General features: G+C 39.6%; 1 protein-coding gene across 3 annotated transcripts in view; it reads right to left on the bottom strand.

Annotated features, from left to right (window-relative positions):
- SGSM3 (small G protein signaling modulator 3) overlaps window positions 1–15,612 on the bottom strand; it is a 27,381-nt gene extending 11,769 nt beyond the window's left edge. The window contains exons 1-13 of one of the 3 annotated variants that reach the window (XM_081958362.1): window positions 15,468–15,612; window positions 12,031–12,093; window positions 10,817–10,902; window positions 8,516–8,586; window positions 7,618–7,819; window positions 7,431–7,538; window positions 6,853–6,996; window positions 5,781–5,976; window positions 4,950–5,095; window positions 3,230–3,454; window positions 2,874–2,928; window positions 1,955–2,082; window positions 1,554–1,709 (exon numbers count right to left, since the gene is read on the bottom strand). In XM_081958362.1, the coding sequence (XP_081814488.1) occupies window positions 1,554–1,709; window positions 1,955–2,082; window positions 2,874–2,928; window positions 3,230–3,454; window positions 4,950–5,095; window positions 5,781–5,976; window positions 6,853–6,996; window positions 7,431–7,538; window positions 7,618–7,819; window positions 8,516–8,586; window positions 10,817–10,902; window positions 12,031–12,037 (1,524 nt within the window). In that variant the 5' untranslated portion in view covers window positions 12,038–12,093; window positions 15,468–15,612. Of the gene's footprint in view, window positions 1–1,553; window positions 1,710–1,954; window positions 2,083–2,873; window positions 2,929–3,229; window positions 3,455–4,949; window positions 5,096–5,780; window positions 5,977–6,852; window positions 6,997–7,430; window positions 7,539–7,617; window positions 7,820–8,515; window positions 8,587–10,816; window positions 10,903–12,030; window positions 12,094–14,444; window positions 14,468–14,605; window positions 14,727–15,467 lie in introns of those variants that run through there. The other 2 variants (XM_081958363.1, XM_081958364.1) reach the window with 2 other exon arrangements.

Genomic DNA, 15,612 nt, shown 5'->3' with positions numbered 1-15,612 from the left:
CCTACCAGTTTCCACGGCATCTGGAGGAAAATGATTATCTAGACCCGCGCCAGTCCGGCTTCCGCCCCGGTCACAGCACGGAGACGGCCTTGGTCGTGTTGGTGGATGATCTCTGGAGGGCCAGAGATAGAGGTTGTTCCTCTATCCTGGTCCTATTAGACCTCTCGGCGGCTTTTGATACCATCGACCATGGTATCCTGCTGTGCCGGCTGGAGGGGTTGGGGGTCCGGGGCACCGTTTTGCGGTGGTTCGGCTCCTACCTTTCTGGCCGGACGCAGCGTGTGTTGGCAGGGGAGGAGAGGTCGAACCTACGCCCCCTTACTTGTGGGGTGCCACAGGGGTCGGTCCTCTCGCCACTCCTGTTTAACACATATATGAAGCCGCTGGGTGAGATCATCCGTGGTTTCGGGGTGGGATACCATCTGTACGCTGATGATACACAGCTGTACTTTTCCACCCCGAACCACCCCAACGAGGCCATCGAAGTGATGTCCCGGTGTGTGGAAGCCGTACGGATCTGGATGGATGACAACCGACTCAAACTCAACCCCTCCAAGATGGAGTGGCTGTGGGTACCGGCTCCCCGGTTCAGCCAATTAATTCCATCATTGGCCATCGGGGGCATTCAACTTGCCCCCGTGGAGCGGGCGCGCAATTTGGGCATCCTCCTGGATGCCCGGCTGTCCATGGATGACCATGTGACAGCTGTGGCAAGGGGGGCGTTCCACCAGGTTCGCCTGGTGCGCCAATTGCGCCCCCTACTGGACCGGGACGCCTTACGCACAGTCACTCATGCGCTGGTGACGTCTTGCTTGGACTACTGTAACGCTCTCTACATGGGGCTTCCCTTGAAATGCACCCGGAGGCTACAGTTGGTCCAGAACGCAGCCGCGCGGGTAATTATGGGGAGTACTAGGTACTCCCATGTGACACCGTTCTTGCGCGAGCTGCACTGGCTTCCTGTGGTCTATTGGGTGCGTTTCAAGGTTTTGATAACAATCTTTAAAGCGCTCCATGGCTCAGGACCTAGTTACTTGCGGGATCGTATTCTGCCCCTTACATCCCTGCGACCAATCCGCTCGCACAGAGAGGGCCTCCTCCAGGTGCCGTCCACCAGACAGTGTCGAGGGGCGGCGCCTAGGAGTAGAGCCTTCTCTGTGGCAGGCCCAGCCCTGTGGAATGACCTCCCTCTGGATATTAGGAATACCTCTGACCTCCGCTCCTTTCGTGTAAAGCTCAAGACCCACCTTTTTCAAGTTGCTGGCCTGGCTCAACTTTGATCCAACTATATCGCTCCTGACGGGTTTTTTTATTTGGGGTATTTTAATTGCATTCAATTTATTTAGGGGTTTTTAAACATTGTGTTTTTACTTGTTTTTATCTATCACTTCACCTCCTCCTTGTATATGTCGTGTATATGTCTTGGTATATGTTTTGTTATATGTATGTCGATATATTTATTTCCTATGTTTTGTTGTACGCCGCCCCGAGTCCTTCGGGAGAGGGTGCGGCTAAGAAATAAATATTTATTATTATTATTATTATTATTATACCGTGATGATATCATTCTTGCGGAAGCCTAGTTCATCATCATCATGACGCTCAAAATCCAGCAAAGCCTTGGCACGTCGTCGCTGGTTACAGGAACACGCAACATAGCTTTCATGGTCTCGCTGGTGGCTTTCCATGGTATAATCTGGAGTCAAGTCCTGGAAAACAGGGTGGATAGCAATAAGCGATATTCTTCCACTCTGATACTATACAAATCTATTTATATAGAAATAAATGTCTTAATGTGCTATCAAGTTGGTATCATCTCTTAGTGATTACATAGGATTAATTTTCTCCGTAACGGTCATACAAACCTATGCTTCCCGTTAAAATGGAAACATAAATGTAGCTATGTTATCAACAGAATATATAGGTGTCTCTACGAGGATAACTTCACACTCACTATGCTGCAACTCTTGGGATCCACACACTGGAAATGCTGAGCCACTTGCAGGATGGCCTCACGCAAGTCTTCAACTAGCTCTGTTTGCTTAATATTTTTGGCTTTCAGTGCCTCCACATCATCTTCTCCTAGAAGTAAGAAACAATTTCTCTGAAGCTGCAAACTGCAGGTACTGACAACATTTCAAATGAACATGATTTCATTTACTGTAAATCAGGAACAACTGCTAGGTTGTACAGTGTTAGATTGACTCATGTTTTTATATATTAAAATATATCTAGCTTGCTCAACATTCTAACAATCCCAGGTGAGTTACCATCCATATAATATGTACGATAAAACAATAAAATGAGGCAAAAAGAACAAAATTTTAGATTAATTGAACAAGTCATAGCCACAATACAACAATAGAGGCACAGATTTTTATAAGGGAAAATATGGTATGGCCATGCTGCTGCAGCTGTTAAATGTCAAATTCAGAAGTAAAAACTTCGGGTCTTTATCTTGCACTGAAAAGGAAACAATTCTGATAACTATCTGTAATTCCAAAGCTGAGATGCCACAACAGGAAAGAGTTCTTTCTTTGTGGATGATCTCTTCAATTCTGGGATGCTGAAAAGAGATCTTCCTGCAGAGCTTCGTATTTGAGAAGGTACCTATTGGGGGAGGCGTTTCTTCAAGTATCAAGGTCCTAACCATTTAGGACCTCAAACATATTATTGAGACTCTAAAAGTTGCCATGTTCTGCATTAGCTGCAACTTCTGAGCTGCCTTTAAGGACGGACTCACAGACAAGCAGTATTCTGCTTAACTAGCTAAAAGCAAATACATGGTTTGGCAAAAAATGTACAAAGACACTAGCAACTTTCAACTGTTCTTTCCAGGGAATTAAATATTTTATTATGTAATGTTTTATTACCAAAAAGGAGTGATGTGATTCCAGACTTCCTACGCTGTGTTCTGCGTCGCACAACCTGAGTGAAATGGAAAAGCAATGCATAAAAAGGGAGAAAAGTATTTTAAAAAGCCTTTACTGAGCAATTGCACTTTGTTTAGAATTGTAAGGTATATTTTGAAAATGATGTTCAATAAATGGAAGTGGGGAAGGGAATGCAAGTGACAAAAGAGATACAGAGTTGATATAGCAGGTTTGAGGAGCCTGGCAGCATTTCTTCACAGAGTATATAAAACCCACCATCATTACTATAGAAGACAATGGAAGCGAAGTCAAGGATATTTTGAATTTATGAAGCACATAAGGCTTTAAAAACTTACCTTTGATAAGTTTACCGCAGCACCAGGACTCAGTAGCTGCCCTTGGTCTGCAATGAGGTAAGCAAGGTGCTTGCAACGCTGAGTTTCTACTACTATATCTGTCAGTGAGCCAGACACACGTACGGCTTCCTGTAGGAGCACATCAGGATCTTCAATCTGAGATGGGATATCCGAGAGGGTGTTGAAGATAGATGCAGAGTTCTCAGACTGGGTGAGTTCATCTTCCTGTGTTAATATGGACAAGTTATTCTGTATGATACAGGTGAATCACCCTGCAGAATAGTTTTGCTCCCATTTGTTGTACTTAATCCTAATCTAGTGGGGAACGGTTAGGTAGTTCAAAGCAAGATAAAATCAGTCATGGCTTTCCTTGTTCATTTCATATTGGCTAATCAATGATGTCTACAGCACATATTGATAAAGATATGTGGGTGGCAAACATTAAAACCTTGGAAGTAGTTATATTGCCTTATTAATGCTGTTACTCTCAAGAATTTGGGAATGACTTCTAGTAAACTCTGCCTAAGCTTATCTTCATGAACAAATAAACTATTGTTTTAAGTAGATTTTAAGAGATCGTATTTCCAGGCAACTGATTTTAGATGAAAGTTGATGGAAAGTAACTTCTCACTAATAACCAGATTTTCAGCCACTTCTGTACAAGTGATATACAACAGCCACTCCGAACAAGTTACAGGTAGTCCTTCATTTATTATCAGCAAGGCAGTTGTTAAGTGAATTTTGCCCCATTTTGCAACCTTTTTGCCAGAGTTAAGTAAATCACATGGTCATTAAGTGAATCCAGCTTTCCTAATTGACTTGACTTGTCGGAAGCCAGTCGGGAAGGTTACAAATGATGATCACATGACCCCTGGACAGTGAAACTGTCATAAATACATGCCAGTTGCCAAGCACCTCAATTTTAACCACATGGCCATGGGAATGGCTGCAACGGTTCTAAGCATTAAAACTGGTTGCAAGTCGCTTTTTCAGTGCTGATGGAACTTTGAATGGCCACTAAACAAATGGTTGTAATTCAAGGATTACCTCAAAAATGAATAGTTACACAAAACAAAATACAGGCTCTTTCTGTCTGAGGTCTGCCTGTACCTAAATTGAAATAAGCCCTCTTGCAGTCAGCAGATTCTCATGAATGCACAAAAAAGCAAAAGTAGTTGTGTTGATCAAGGGAAGAAAAATACAAAACCTCATTTGGGTAATATCTTTATCAGAATAACTCAAGGTTACAAAATAACATAAAAATGATGGGTTTCATTAATCCATTAATGTTGAATAGGCATGTATCTACCTGTCTGCATTGTCAATACATTCAAGATAAACCAAGATAACAACATATTTCTGTAATTCTGGTGTTAGAAATGTGCATTTACTGGTTTTTCTAGCTCTATCCCGAAAGACATATTTTTAAAATGTAAATACGGTAGTATTTAATATCTTATTTATAAACTAGGCTAGTAGCATTATTACAGAAGGCTGAAAAGAGAAATATTAAGGCTATGGAGACGTTGAGAATATAAAAATTACCTAAGTTTTAAGTGAGCAAAATATGATTCTTTTTATTCTTTCCTGAAACTTTCCCCCAAGATCCTCAGTGTGCTAAGAAGTCTTGAATTCTAGCCACCCCACACAGTATGCCCATTCCATCCATGAGAGAAAAAGAAAAAGCGGAAGTTATGAAATTTTATAAAACATTAGTTACCTTCAAACTGAGCATACCCAGGGTAACCTGAAAGAGAACAATGGAGCCTTGGTAGAAGAAATAGTCCCAGATACGCAGCAACAGCTTGATATGCACCACACTAGCAAATGATGTAAGAAACCAATGTAGGGTAATGAGGGAGAGCTCTGTGGATAGAAATAAACATATAACATCAGTTTATCTGTCAACTGCATGCTTGTTCTTTTCTTTTCCAACATAAACAAGAGCATTAAGCAATGCTCTTTAAGCAATGTAGAAGAAAATACATTTCTTAATTCATCTTAAATCATTGGCAGCAACTAAACACATTATTTTTTCCCTAGATGAATGTTCAAAATCATAAGCGTTCTTGAATTCACAGATGCAGTGACGCACAGACTCACAGTAGTACGGAAATAATTTCTGGCTTACATTATTAGCACTGTTATCAATGTTCAGTATGCTGTTATTTAGTCTTAAATTGAACTAAAGGCTTCTTTAAAAACTAAATTACCTGCTTATAGGAAGAATTAAAATAACAAACAAACTCTATATAAATGAGATACAGTATATAGGAATTTGTTTAAAACAAATCAGATATTTGTGCTTTGACTGATAATGGGTCTCCAAGATCTTGGGCAGAATCTTTCCAGATACGTTTTTAAAAACTGACAATGTGCCATGCCAAAGGTTGAATTTGGATGCGCTCCCATTAACAAGTGATTATTCCTCCATTAAACTGCCACTGAGTTTATTACGACTACCCCACTTTAAACTCTCAAAATCTGGTTTTATTCGGCATATATCCATCTCATCAAACTAAAATAAATTATCAGACAAAAAGGTCCTTACCAATGTCATGTTCCTGAAGAAGTTTGTCCAGCTGTGGCAGATATTGCACAATGAGATGGCGCAGGACACGTTGATCAGTTTGGACCCCCATCAAGGTGGTACTGAAGTAGGAGGCTGGCACCATATCTTCAATGATAGCACACATCATCCAGAAGGCATCTTCCTCTTCTAAAAAAAGAAGCAAGGAAGCCACTACCTAGCATAAAGGAAGAGAAGATCTAAAAGTAAGCATTAAAGCAACTTGTTATCACAAAAAGGAATTATTTCTGCTTAACTATATGTTCAATGACAGAATAGAAAGGAAGTGTTTGAAAATTAGAATTCTAATAATTTTGCCTCCTATATCTTGGAGGCTTGAACAGCTAAGTTGTGGCATTAGGTTAGGATTCCCAAACCTGGGATAGGGATGGAGAGGAAGAGACTTATTCTCATAAGTATAGTCCCACAACTCTGCACCACAATCTCAATATGATTAAGTTGACAGGTATCACTAAATGGAAGCCCACATATTATCTAAATGGCAAGTTTAAAATCTAATTAGGTATAGAGTGAATTTAAGAAAAATTGAGTAAAAGTTTGATTCTCTGGGATTTTTTATATTCTGGACATAATCAATTTCAACTTTTCCCCTCAGGATGTCACTATAGAGGACTGCATGCCAAAAAACTAGACACAAAGGTAGTTTTTCCCCTGGATCATCACTCTGTTGAACACTTAATTCCCACAGGACTGTGTCATTTTTCATCTTTTCTCATCTTCCCTACTATCTTCTCCTATTGGTTACTTATGATTTATCCATTGATGTTTGTAACTTATAATTAATGATTATGACTATGTTCCATGATCTATTATTTGCTGTTTATATGTACACTGTGAGTTTATGCCCTGGAGACAAATTCCTTGTGTGTCCAATCATACTTGGCCAATAAAGAATTCTATTCTATTCTATTTTCTACAATTAGTTCAAGAACACTATTGAGAGTGAATTTGCTTCTCACCTTTCTGTGAACAGATCCTTACAGGAAAATGGCCATAAAGCAAATACATTTCATAATGAAAAAGAATATTTTACCATGCCAGTGCCTTGACAGTACCCAATTTCAGGATATAACCAAGCCAATCCACGTAATATTCTGCGTAACCGTGGTACTCCAATGCTATTCATGTTGGAGAAACAGGCATTGCTGGGCATGGTGCGGAGTAAATCCTTTTCAATCTGAGGAATATCAAGAATCAATGATAAGCACTTAGTCAATGACAGTTGAGCTTTCTCTATAAAGGTAAATCTGCTGGCAAACACTTTCCACTCATTTCTGGAAAGGTGATTGAGCTGACTTCTTGAAGCCTGAAATTGGTAACATATTTAACATTTTTAGCGCTGAGGACTGTGAATTAGATAAAGCATCAATATGGCGAGGTATTGGGAGGGGGAGCAGTTTGGAGAAGTTTCATTGATTTGTTTTTAATTGTATTTTTAATTGTATGCCAATTTAAACTATACTGGCAATTTTCAGCAATCATGGTTAGAAAAGCTGTGAGAACTAATCAAAGGAAGCTCGGGGATCAACATGGTTTAGGTCCTTGCTCTGTGTAAGAGCAGAATTGTCACTGATTTAATTTCCCAAAGCATTAACACTGAAAAGTACTCACCTGTTTAGCAGCAATTGTTTCATCATTGGAGCTGTTTTTCACAATTTCTCGGTAAGACATTTCTGAATTTCTCTTTTTCAGTAGAGCACCCGATAGTCTCATCCACAACTGGGGGGAAATTGTTGGAAAAGAGTTGAATGTAGTCAGAGATTCTTACAGGCAAGCTTTCTTTCTTGAGTAGTCTTACCTGGGGCCTCATACTGTGAGGAATGCCGGCCAAAACCAGAGAACGTAGCTTGTCTGAATGCGGAAGTGTGACTTCAATCTTATCCCACGTGAGGTCTCCCACATCATGATTGTGTGTGAACTCCAGATGGGCTTGCCATTTCAGTCTCTGCTGTGGCTCTTCAATCAGCGAGATCCCCAAAAGCTTGCTGGGTGGATCTACACTATCTGTAGTATATCCAAACAGTGGGGGGAAAATAACACCAGAAAAATAAACAAGCCTCTAAATATTTGGATATTCCAAAAGATAACTGGAGAACAAGTTACTGAATTTTGGCACAGAGATAATTCCTAATTCACAGTTGTATGAATCAAGGATGTAGAAATTCAAAAGCAAAAAACTGTGAGCGGTCTCTAAAAAAAACCTACGTACGTCCATGAATTCAACTGAAAGGAAAAGGAAAAAGTTTTCTCAAAAATGTAGATACTGAATCAGATTAATTTGACCCCCCTCCGAAAAAAACCCCCATTTATAGGACAAATCCTGATATATGCTTGAAGAAGTTGCATCTCTGATTCTTTTTTAGCTGTCACTTATGTGCATTTCAAACAAAATTAATGCACACATATGTGTCCTCTCATAACTAACAAGATCCCAAATTCGTAATTTTCATAAAGATGGCATTTTTCTTCTTCAAACTCAAAGTCATTTTAAAGTATAGTCCTAAACAAGAAATGACATAGGACTTATCTATTTTATATCAATGTCTGACATATGGTTTTCATTGATATTCTTTCAAAATATTAAATAAAATGAATACATTTAAAGAAGTGAAATACTGTTAGTGGGAATTAAAAACTTCTAAATGAGAAACTGAAAGGGATCTGATTACAAGTCAAGCCTTTCAGAAATGAGGAACTTGCCTTCTTTGCCAACTCGGAAACCAAATTCATCATATCGGATCTCTGGCTCTTCAACAGATTCTTCTTTCTGGGAAATAAAAGAACAGAAATGCTATTTATCACTTAATGCAATGGTCAAATGCAATATTTTTACACATTGCTGATATCCAAAATGAACAGTGACTGCTTCCAGATGTCTTCTCCAACCTGGTTTCCTCTTTCTTAATCACCAGCCAACATACAAAGAGTACAAAGGGTATTCCTCCACATTCCATCCTTTTCTCTAAGATAGATAAATCAAGAATTTGAAGGAAATTTCAAAATGTTCTTCCACTGGTCCCTAGCATCTTTTCCTTGTCTCACTTCTTTAGATATCAATTCTACGTGCACATATTGCATATCAAAAAAGTTGCTAGTGTTTTTATGGTTGTTTATCTTTATGGTTGTTTATCACTGTTCTTCTCACCTAGCAATCATCATTTATTTGATTTATATACTAATTCATTCATGAAAGCAGTAAGGCCGTAGTGGGAGGTATTACTATCGTATTATATTACAATCATCCCAATTTCATTAAGAGGAAATAAACCGACTGTTGAATCATATTTAATGTAAAATAGATTAATTTCCTGACTTAATACAAATGGACCCAGCACATCCTTTAGACATACATATGTATAACTATGATGACCCGGGACAAGGCATGAAAGTCACACAGCCAGCTGAGAGTTCAAACTCCCCTTTAATGCTCCAAATGTCCTCTCAAATGCTCCCATGTTCTTGGCAAGTCCCAGAGCAAAGCACACGCGTAGCCTCTGGTCCAGCAAAACAAAGGAACAGGGAAATAAGTCCATGAAACAAGGAACAAACAATGAGTCCACAAACCAAGGAACAAATAATGAGCCCACAAGTAAGTCAGGAACAGGGTACTGAGTCCACAAGTAAGGAAGAAGCAAGCAGTCCTGCAAACTCCAAATGTCTGTATCAGCACACCAAACTCTACCAATTCAGTGTTTGTTCCTGACAAATGCCCCTCCCCACAGCGTCTCCTTAAATCTCAGTCCCCAGGTATGCTTTGTGAAGAGGATTGGGGTGCTCTCCTCCCGAGTTGTCAGGTTGGCCTGCGCTGTTCCTGCCTTCTCTCCACTCTCCTTGCTTGAGGATCAGGAGGGGCGGTCCTTGCTCATCGCCCGAGCTCTGTTGCTCCTCATGTCCACTGCTTGCCCTTGTTCCTCCCTGCTAACAAGCCGTCCCAATCCTGAGGGGCCCTGGGCTACCTTTTCCCCACATTCCTCTGAAGAGAATGAAGCGGTCCCCTCGATTTCCTGCCAGTTCTAGCTCCGGTTCATCCTCCTCCTCAGATTCAAGCTCCAACAGGGGCATGACACATAGCTAAGCCAATTGGAATAAGTTATCATTGCCACCCACCCAACCAAGCATTTTTAAAAGAATCTATGCACATTTTAAATATAAGGAAAGTCTATATTTTACACTTTCTACCCTGTTTCCCTGAAAATAAGACCTCCTTGGATAATAAGCCAAATCGGGATTTTGAGCGCAAGCGCTAAAATAAGCCCTCCCCAAAAATAAGCCCTCTCTAGAAATATTGCAACACAGCAGCAGCCATGAGGTGACCATGCGTACCACCTCCTGCACCTCAAAAATAATAAGACCTCCCCGAAAATAAGGCCAAGTGCTTATTTCGGGGGTCAAAAGAAAAGAAGACTCTGTTTTATTTTCGGGGAAACACGGTATGTAGTCATATGTAAAACATGATTTTAAAAAGCAATTAATGAGTTACTGAACTTTTTCTTTTCTTAGCTTTAAGATGTATGCAATTTTTTCCTCCATTATAAATTACTTTTTGTTTAGAAATCTTTTTGTACAAGTATGAGTTCATAATAATGTGACTATGCCAGCAATTAAATGTGAAGGTGCTTTAAACGAGCCTTGTAAGTAAGCACTTCCCTGATAGCTATAAACAAGGAATTTGTATGTAGGCAGCTGCACTGAACTCTATACAGGACAGTGAACAGAATGGTGCCTCCTCTGTGCTAAGGGTGAAAAACCAGACGATAAAGAGGAGAGTCAGGCTGAGCTTTGGCATTCAGCATAGGAAGGCAGAACGGTGCTGCAGGAGCAAAAGAGTTCTTGCTTTACTGCAAAAATGTTAGTAAAAGTGTGAGTTGCTTTCCACATCTACTAAGCATTCGTATACCAGCCTTGTATTCCTTCATAATCATTCCTTCATATTAATTATTCTTGCAAAAGAAAAAAATAAGTACAAAACAGATTTTTTTACTTTGCGATCTATGTACCTGAGCATATTTTGCCAAAATCTCTTGAGGCCAGATGCTGGGAGTAAGAGCAGAGAAGGGCCCACCAGTGGAGGGAGTATAGCTTCCTATATGCAAAAAGAGTAAGCGTACACAGGAATATTACAGAAATGACCACAAACAGTATAAGGACCAATATTAAGATAAAGATATTTCAATTCAGGTTAAATTATTTCAATACATTTCAGAAAAGATAAAAAAATATTGGAAAGATAGATCAGGTGCTGATCTATCTAAACCTTGAAAAAGAAAAATTCTCTCCTTGCTGCCCTTAAATATAATAAATATTTTATGTATTAGAATCAAACTGTAGTTAACGTACTAATGTATTGCCAAGGTAGATAATGGTAAAGACTATTCAACCCAAGCTTTACCCCTGATGATTTCATGGATATATCCACACAGTTCTCTTAGAAATAATATGGAAATGGTTTGTTACTATTCTCTCCCAGGATGTTTTACGAATTTCTAGGCCAACCTGCAACCTTGGTATTCCTTGGAAGTTTCCCAAGCCTGAGGCTGTTTAGTTTCTGAACCCAAACAAGGTAAAAGCAGCAGTGAAAACACATTAAATGAAACCCCACAACTCCTATCAAGTTGACATGAATTATAAATTATAAAAATAAATTCAAAACTAAAAAGCTGACATGGTGTTCTCCATTATTGAGAATTTAATTTTGCAAGTTATCTTTTGCTTTCAGAGCCAATGGACAGTTTGGCAATTGTGGTTTGAGAAGGGAAACATAAAATATTACAGGGATCTCAACTAAAATGGCTGAAATAACATGTGAAGTCAGTTTAACCTGGAACATGATAGTTATTATTCCAGAAACTGGTTTAGGAAAGAGATATAGAAAATTACTCCAATAAAGATCATGCCAACAAAACTACTTATCAAGCTTTGAAAAGATAAGTTTATTTTTTGTTTATTTATTAATTATTTAGTTTTTTTTTAATGATGTGCTTCAGAGTAAAGTGAAGGCAAGTGAAAAACAGATCTGTGGTTCATTGCAATCATATGTAGCCAATGTTATAAGCAAAATATAATGGCAAAGATAGCAAAAATTACACTCTGATGGAACAAATATTAGGAAGGAGTATATTAAAAGGCCGTGCTAAAATGTCAAACTTTTTATAATCGTCTCAATGCTCTGATTTAAATAATCACAAATGCTCAGTGTTCATAAAGAGCTTACCTGACATTATTATGGAGGAATATAGTCAATGAGGGTTCTTAAATTCCGCAGAAAACCATTACTCTGTTGCAAAATAGAGAGATAATATGAAAAGAGCAAATTAATTCCTAGAGCCAAGCAATCATAACTGTCAGTCACTTTTTAGAAGCATTGCTAAAATTATATTAAATTTCTAACTCCAACACATACTTGTTCATATGCTACAAGACCACATATTATTTTTATCTGGCAAATGTTGAATTCATATCCTGACTCTTGTACAAAACTTGCCAATAAGCCCAAGTAGTTCTAGTCATAGTCAAATTAATACATTAAAAAAAATAATTGCAGCTAGTTCAGTGTAGTGATTAAGGCATCAAGCTAGAAGCCCAGAAACTGTGAGTTCTAGTCCCACCTCAAGCGCAAGGACAGTTGGGTGGCTACTGCTCGTCACTTTCTCTCAGCCTTGGAAAAGAGGCAATGTCACATCTCTTTCTGAAAAATATTTTCATGAAAACTGCAGGGATTTGTCTAGGCAGTCTCCAAGAATCGGACACGATTGAACAGAAGTTTCAATTATGAGAGTCAGATTAACATAGTAATATATTTCTTTAAAATATCCTTATTTATGCAACTGGTTAACATTAACCAGTTAAATAATTAAAAAAATTTAAAAAATCCTAAACAGCAAAGAAGTTACTTAAAGCTTGTTTTTGCCCCAACCCCACACAACTTCAATCTTATTAATGTCATCAGAGTAATTCTAATCTATTTTTAAAAAATAAATCTAATTAAACATATGTACATTAGAAAGGTCTGCCCAACAAGAAGTTTGAAAGAATGCAAATGAAAGTAGATAATTAGGTGCTACTTCGGTTGGAAGGTAATAGTGTTCCGTGCACCTTGGCACATAGTCATGCTGGCCATGTGATCACAGAAATGTCTTTGGACAACACTGGTTTCCTGCGCTAAGAAATGTAGATTAACACACACGCACACATATGGAAACAACTGGACAGGAGAAACCTTTACTTTGCATTAGAGAATTAAAGCAGCTGATACCAGTTCAAGAAAAAATGTGAGGCCAGCAAAAACAATGTAATCTGATATCTGAAATTTATATATGAAATTGGAAAAGGTAGGAGGATTGTACCTAGTCGAATTTTGTTAAATGAAGGAAGTGTTAAGGTCATGCCTGGTGTCTTGATTTAAATTCTGAACCTCAAGCCTCAAGCAATAAGGAGAGGGGAACAACTCTGAAGAGAATATTGCATTTGAGAATAGTATCATTATCTGAACTATGACTATAATAATATTGGTTCCACATTATGAAGGAGAGGGGATTTTGCAACTACTATTCCCTTATCCCTGTCCTCAAAAACCTGAATTATTTGTTTTCATGGGAAACTTTTCTTAGACAATATAACAACCTAATACCTAAGGTAATACAAACTTGCATTTTGCAGAGAGTAAAACAGTAGAAAGCTGGCAATAACAGAAAAATGCACACCTGTTTAACCCATTTCTATGTACAAAACTATTAAATAGCAGTATTGAGATCAGAAAACATTCAGAACTGCTAAGAGTTAATTTGATTGAATTACGGCTGTTGGGGGAAAATGTAAGCAATTAACATTGGATAGCATGACCAACATTTCATTAGTTACAAACAGAAACTGGTTACCTCTCTTTCTCTCCCTATGGCTTAGCTTAGCATCCAGAGCCAGAATGAATAATGAAGAACTCAAAAACCTGCTTACAACTTTCTAATATTTTATTGGATTGAATAAGGCATTACCAGATGCACAAACTTTAAAAGTAAAAGATTGAGCTGTTTCTAATTTTGTTCAAAGTAACTATAAAAAGCCAAAACAGCAATAGCCTGCATTAACAGAGGAATAAAATCAAGACCATGTGAATGGTTAAACCACTTTATAAACCAGTTGGTAAGAGCACACTTGGAATATTACATCCAGTTTTGACCACCACAATATTAAGAAGATGTTGAGACTCTAGAAAAAAATGCAGAAAACAGCAACAAAGATGATTAGGGAACCGGAGCCTGAAACATATAAAGAATGGTTGGAGGAATTGGTTATGTCTAATTGAATTTAATCAAAAGAAGGACTAGGGGTGACATGATAGCAGTGTTCCAATATCTAAAGGGCTGTCGCAAGGAAGAGGGAGTCAAACTATTCTCCAAAGCACCTGAAAGCAATTCAATAGAATAGAATAGAATAGAATAGAAATCTTTATTGGCCAAGTGTGATTCGACACACAAGGAATTTGTCTTTGGTGCATATGGTCTCAGTGTACATAAAAAGACAAGATACATTCATCAAGAACCATAAGGTACAACACTTAATGATAGTCATAGGGTACAAATAAGCAATCAATATAAATATAAATCATAAGAATAAAAGCAGCAAACTTACAGTCATTCAGTCATAAATGGGAGGAGATGGGTGATAGGAATGATGAGAAGACTAATAGTAATAGTAATGCAGCCTTAGTGAATGGTCTGACAGTGGTGAGGGAATTATTTGTTTAGCGGAAAAGCAGCAAAGGATGGGAACTAATCAAGGAAACAACCAACCTAAAAATAAAGGAGACACTTCCTGATAGAACCATTCATCAGCTGGAATGGCTTGCCTTCCAAAGTGGTGGATGCTCCATCAGGGAAGGTATTTAAGAAGAGGCTGGACAAGCATGTATCTGAATTGGTGTAGGGTAGGGGTCTCCAACCTTGGCCACTTTAAGACTTGTGGACTTCAACTCCCAGAGTTCCTCAGCTGAGGAACTCTGGGAGTTGAAGTCCACAAGTCTTAAAGTGGCCAAGGTTGGAGACCCCTGGTGTAGGGTCTCCTGCTTGCTGGACCAGAAGACCTGCCAGGTGGTCCCTTCCAACTCTGTTATACTAGTCTCCATAAGGTGGGTAAAAAGTCCCGTCCACCCCCTCAGGACAGTCTGTAAGCAAGAGCAGATGCTTCCTGTATTAGTTTTGCTTCAGGGAAGAGCATCCCTCTTTCCCTCCCGACCTTTATACAAATGCTGCTCCATTCCCCTTTTCCCTGCGAGCAGATCATAATTGCTGATGGAGAGAGAGGAACGAGTGGATCAGTTCAGGTCATTCATGAAATCTTGGGAGCAGCCCGACGGACTTCCCTACCCCTGCTTGCTTCGCAAAACCCGCCCCCCGTAGGGATTCCCCCATAGCTTTCCCAACGATCTGGATGGCCGTTTCTTCGGTTTACTTCTCCGCCTGCCACAAGGACGGAGATGCGTGGCCCTCGGTGATGCTGCCCACTAACCTGCCCCGTGGCTCTGCCTCCGGGGGCTCCATTTCCCTGCCCTCGCTGCCTCCCAGCCTCCCTCGGTGCTGCCGCTGCTGCTGCTGAACGGCGCCGCTCAAGAGCCTCCCCCGCGCACCCGCCCCGCTCCCAGCGGGACCCCTTTACCTCAGAGGACGCCTGGGCGAACTTGGCTGCCCAGCCAGACCCCCCCACGTTCGTCTCGTCAGCACTAGCTAAGGCACAACGCATGCGCGGAATCGGAGGCTGGAGGAAGAAGCGGCCAGCAGAGAGCATGACGGGAAGCGTAGGC

This window comes from Natrix helvetica (genome assembly GCF_964273705.1).
Source record: "Natrix helvetica genome assembly, chromosome: 6".
NCBI classification, from domain to species: Eukaryota; Metazoa; Chordata; class Lepidosauria; order Squamata; family Natricidae; genus Natrix; species Natrix helvetica.
Note: the sequence above shows the minus strand (reverse complement) of the source record. Positions and strands in the feature narration are given on the sequence as shown.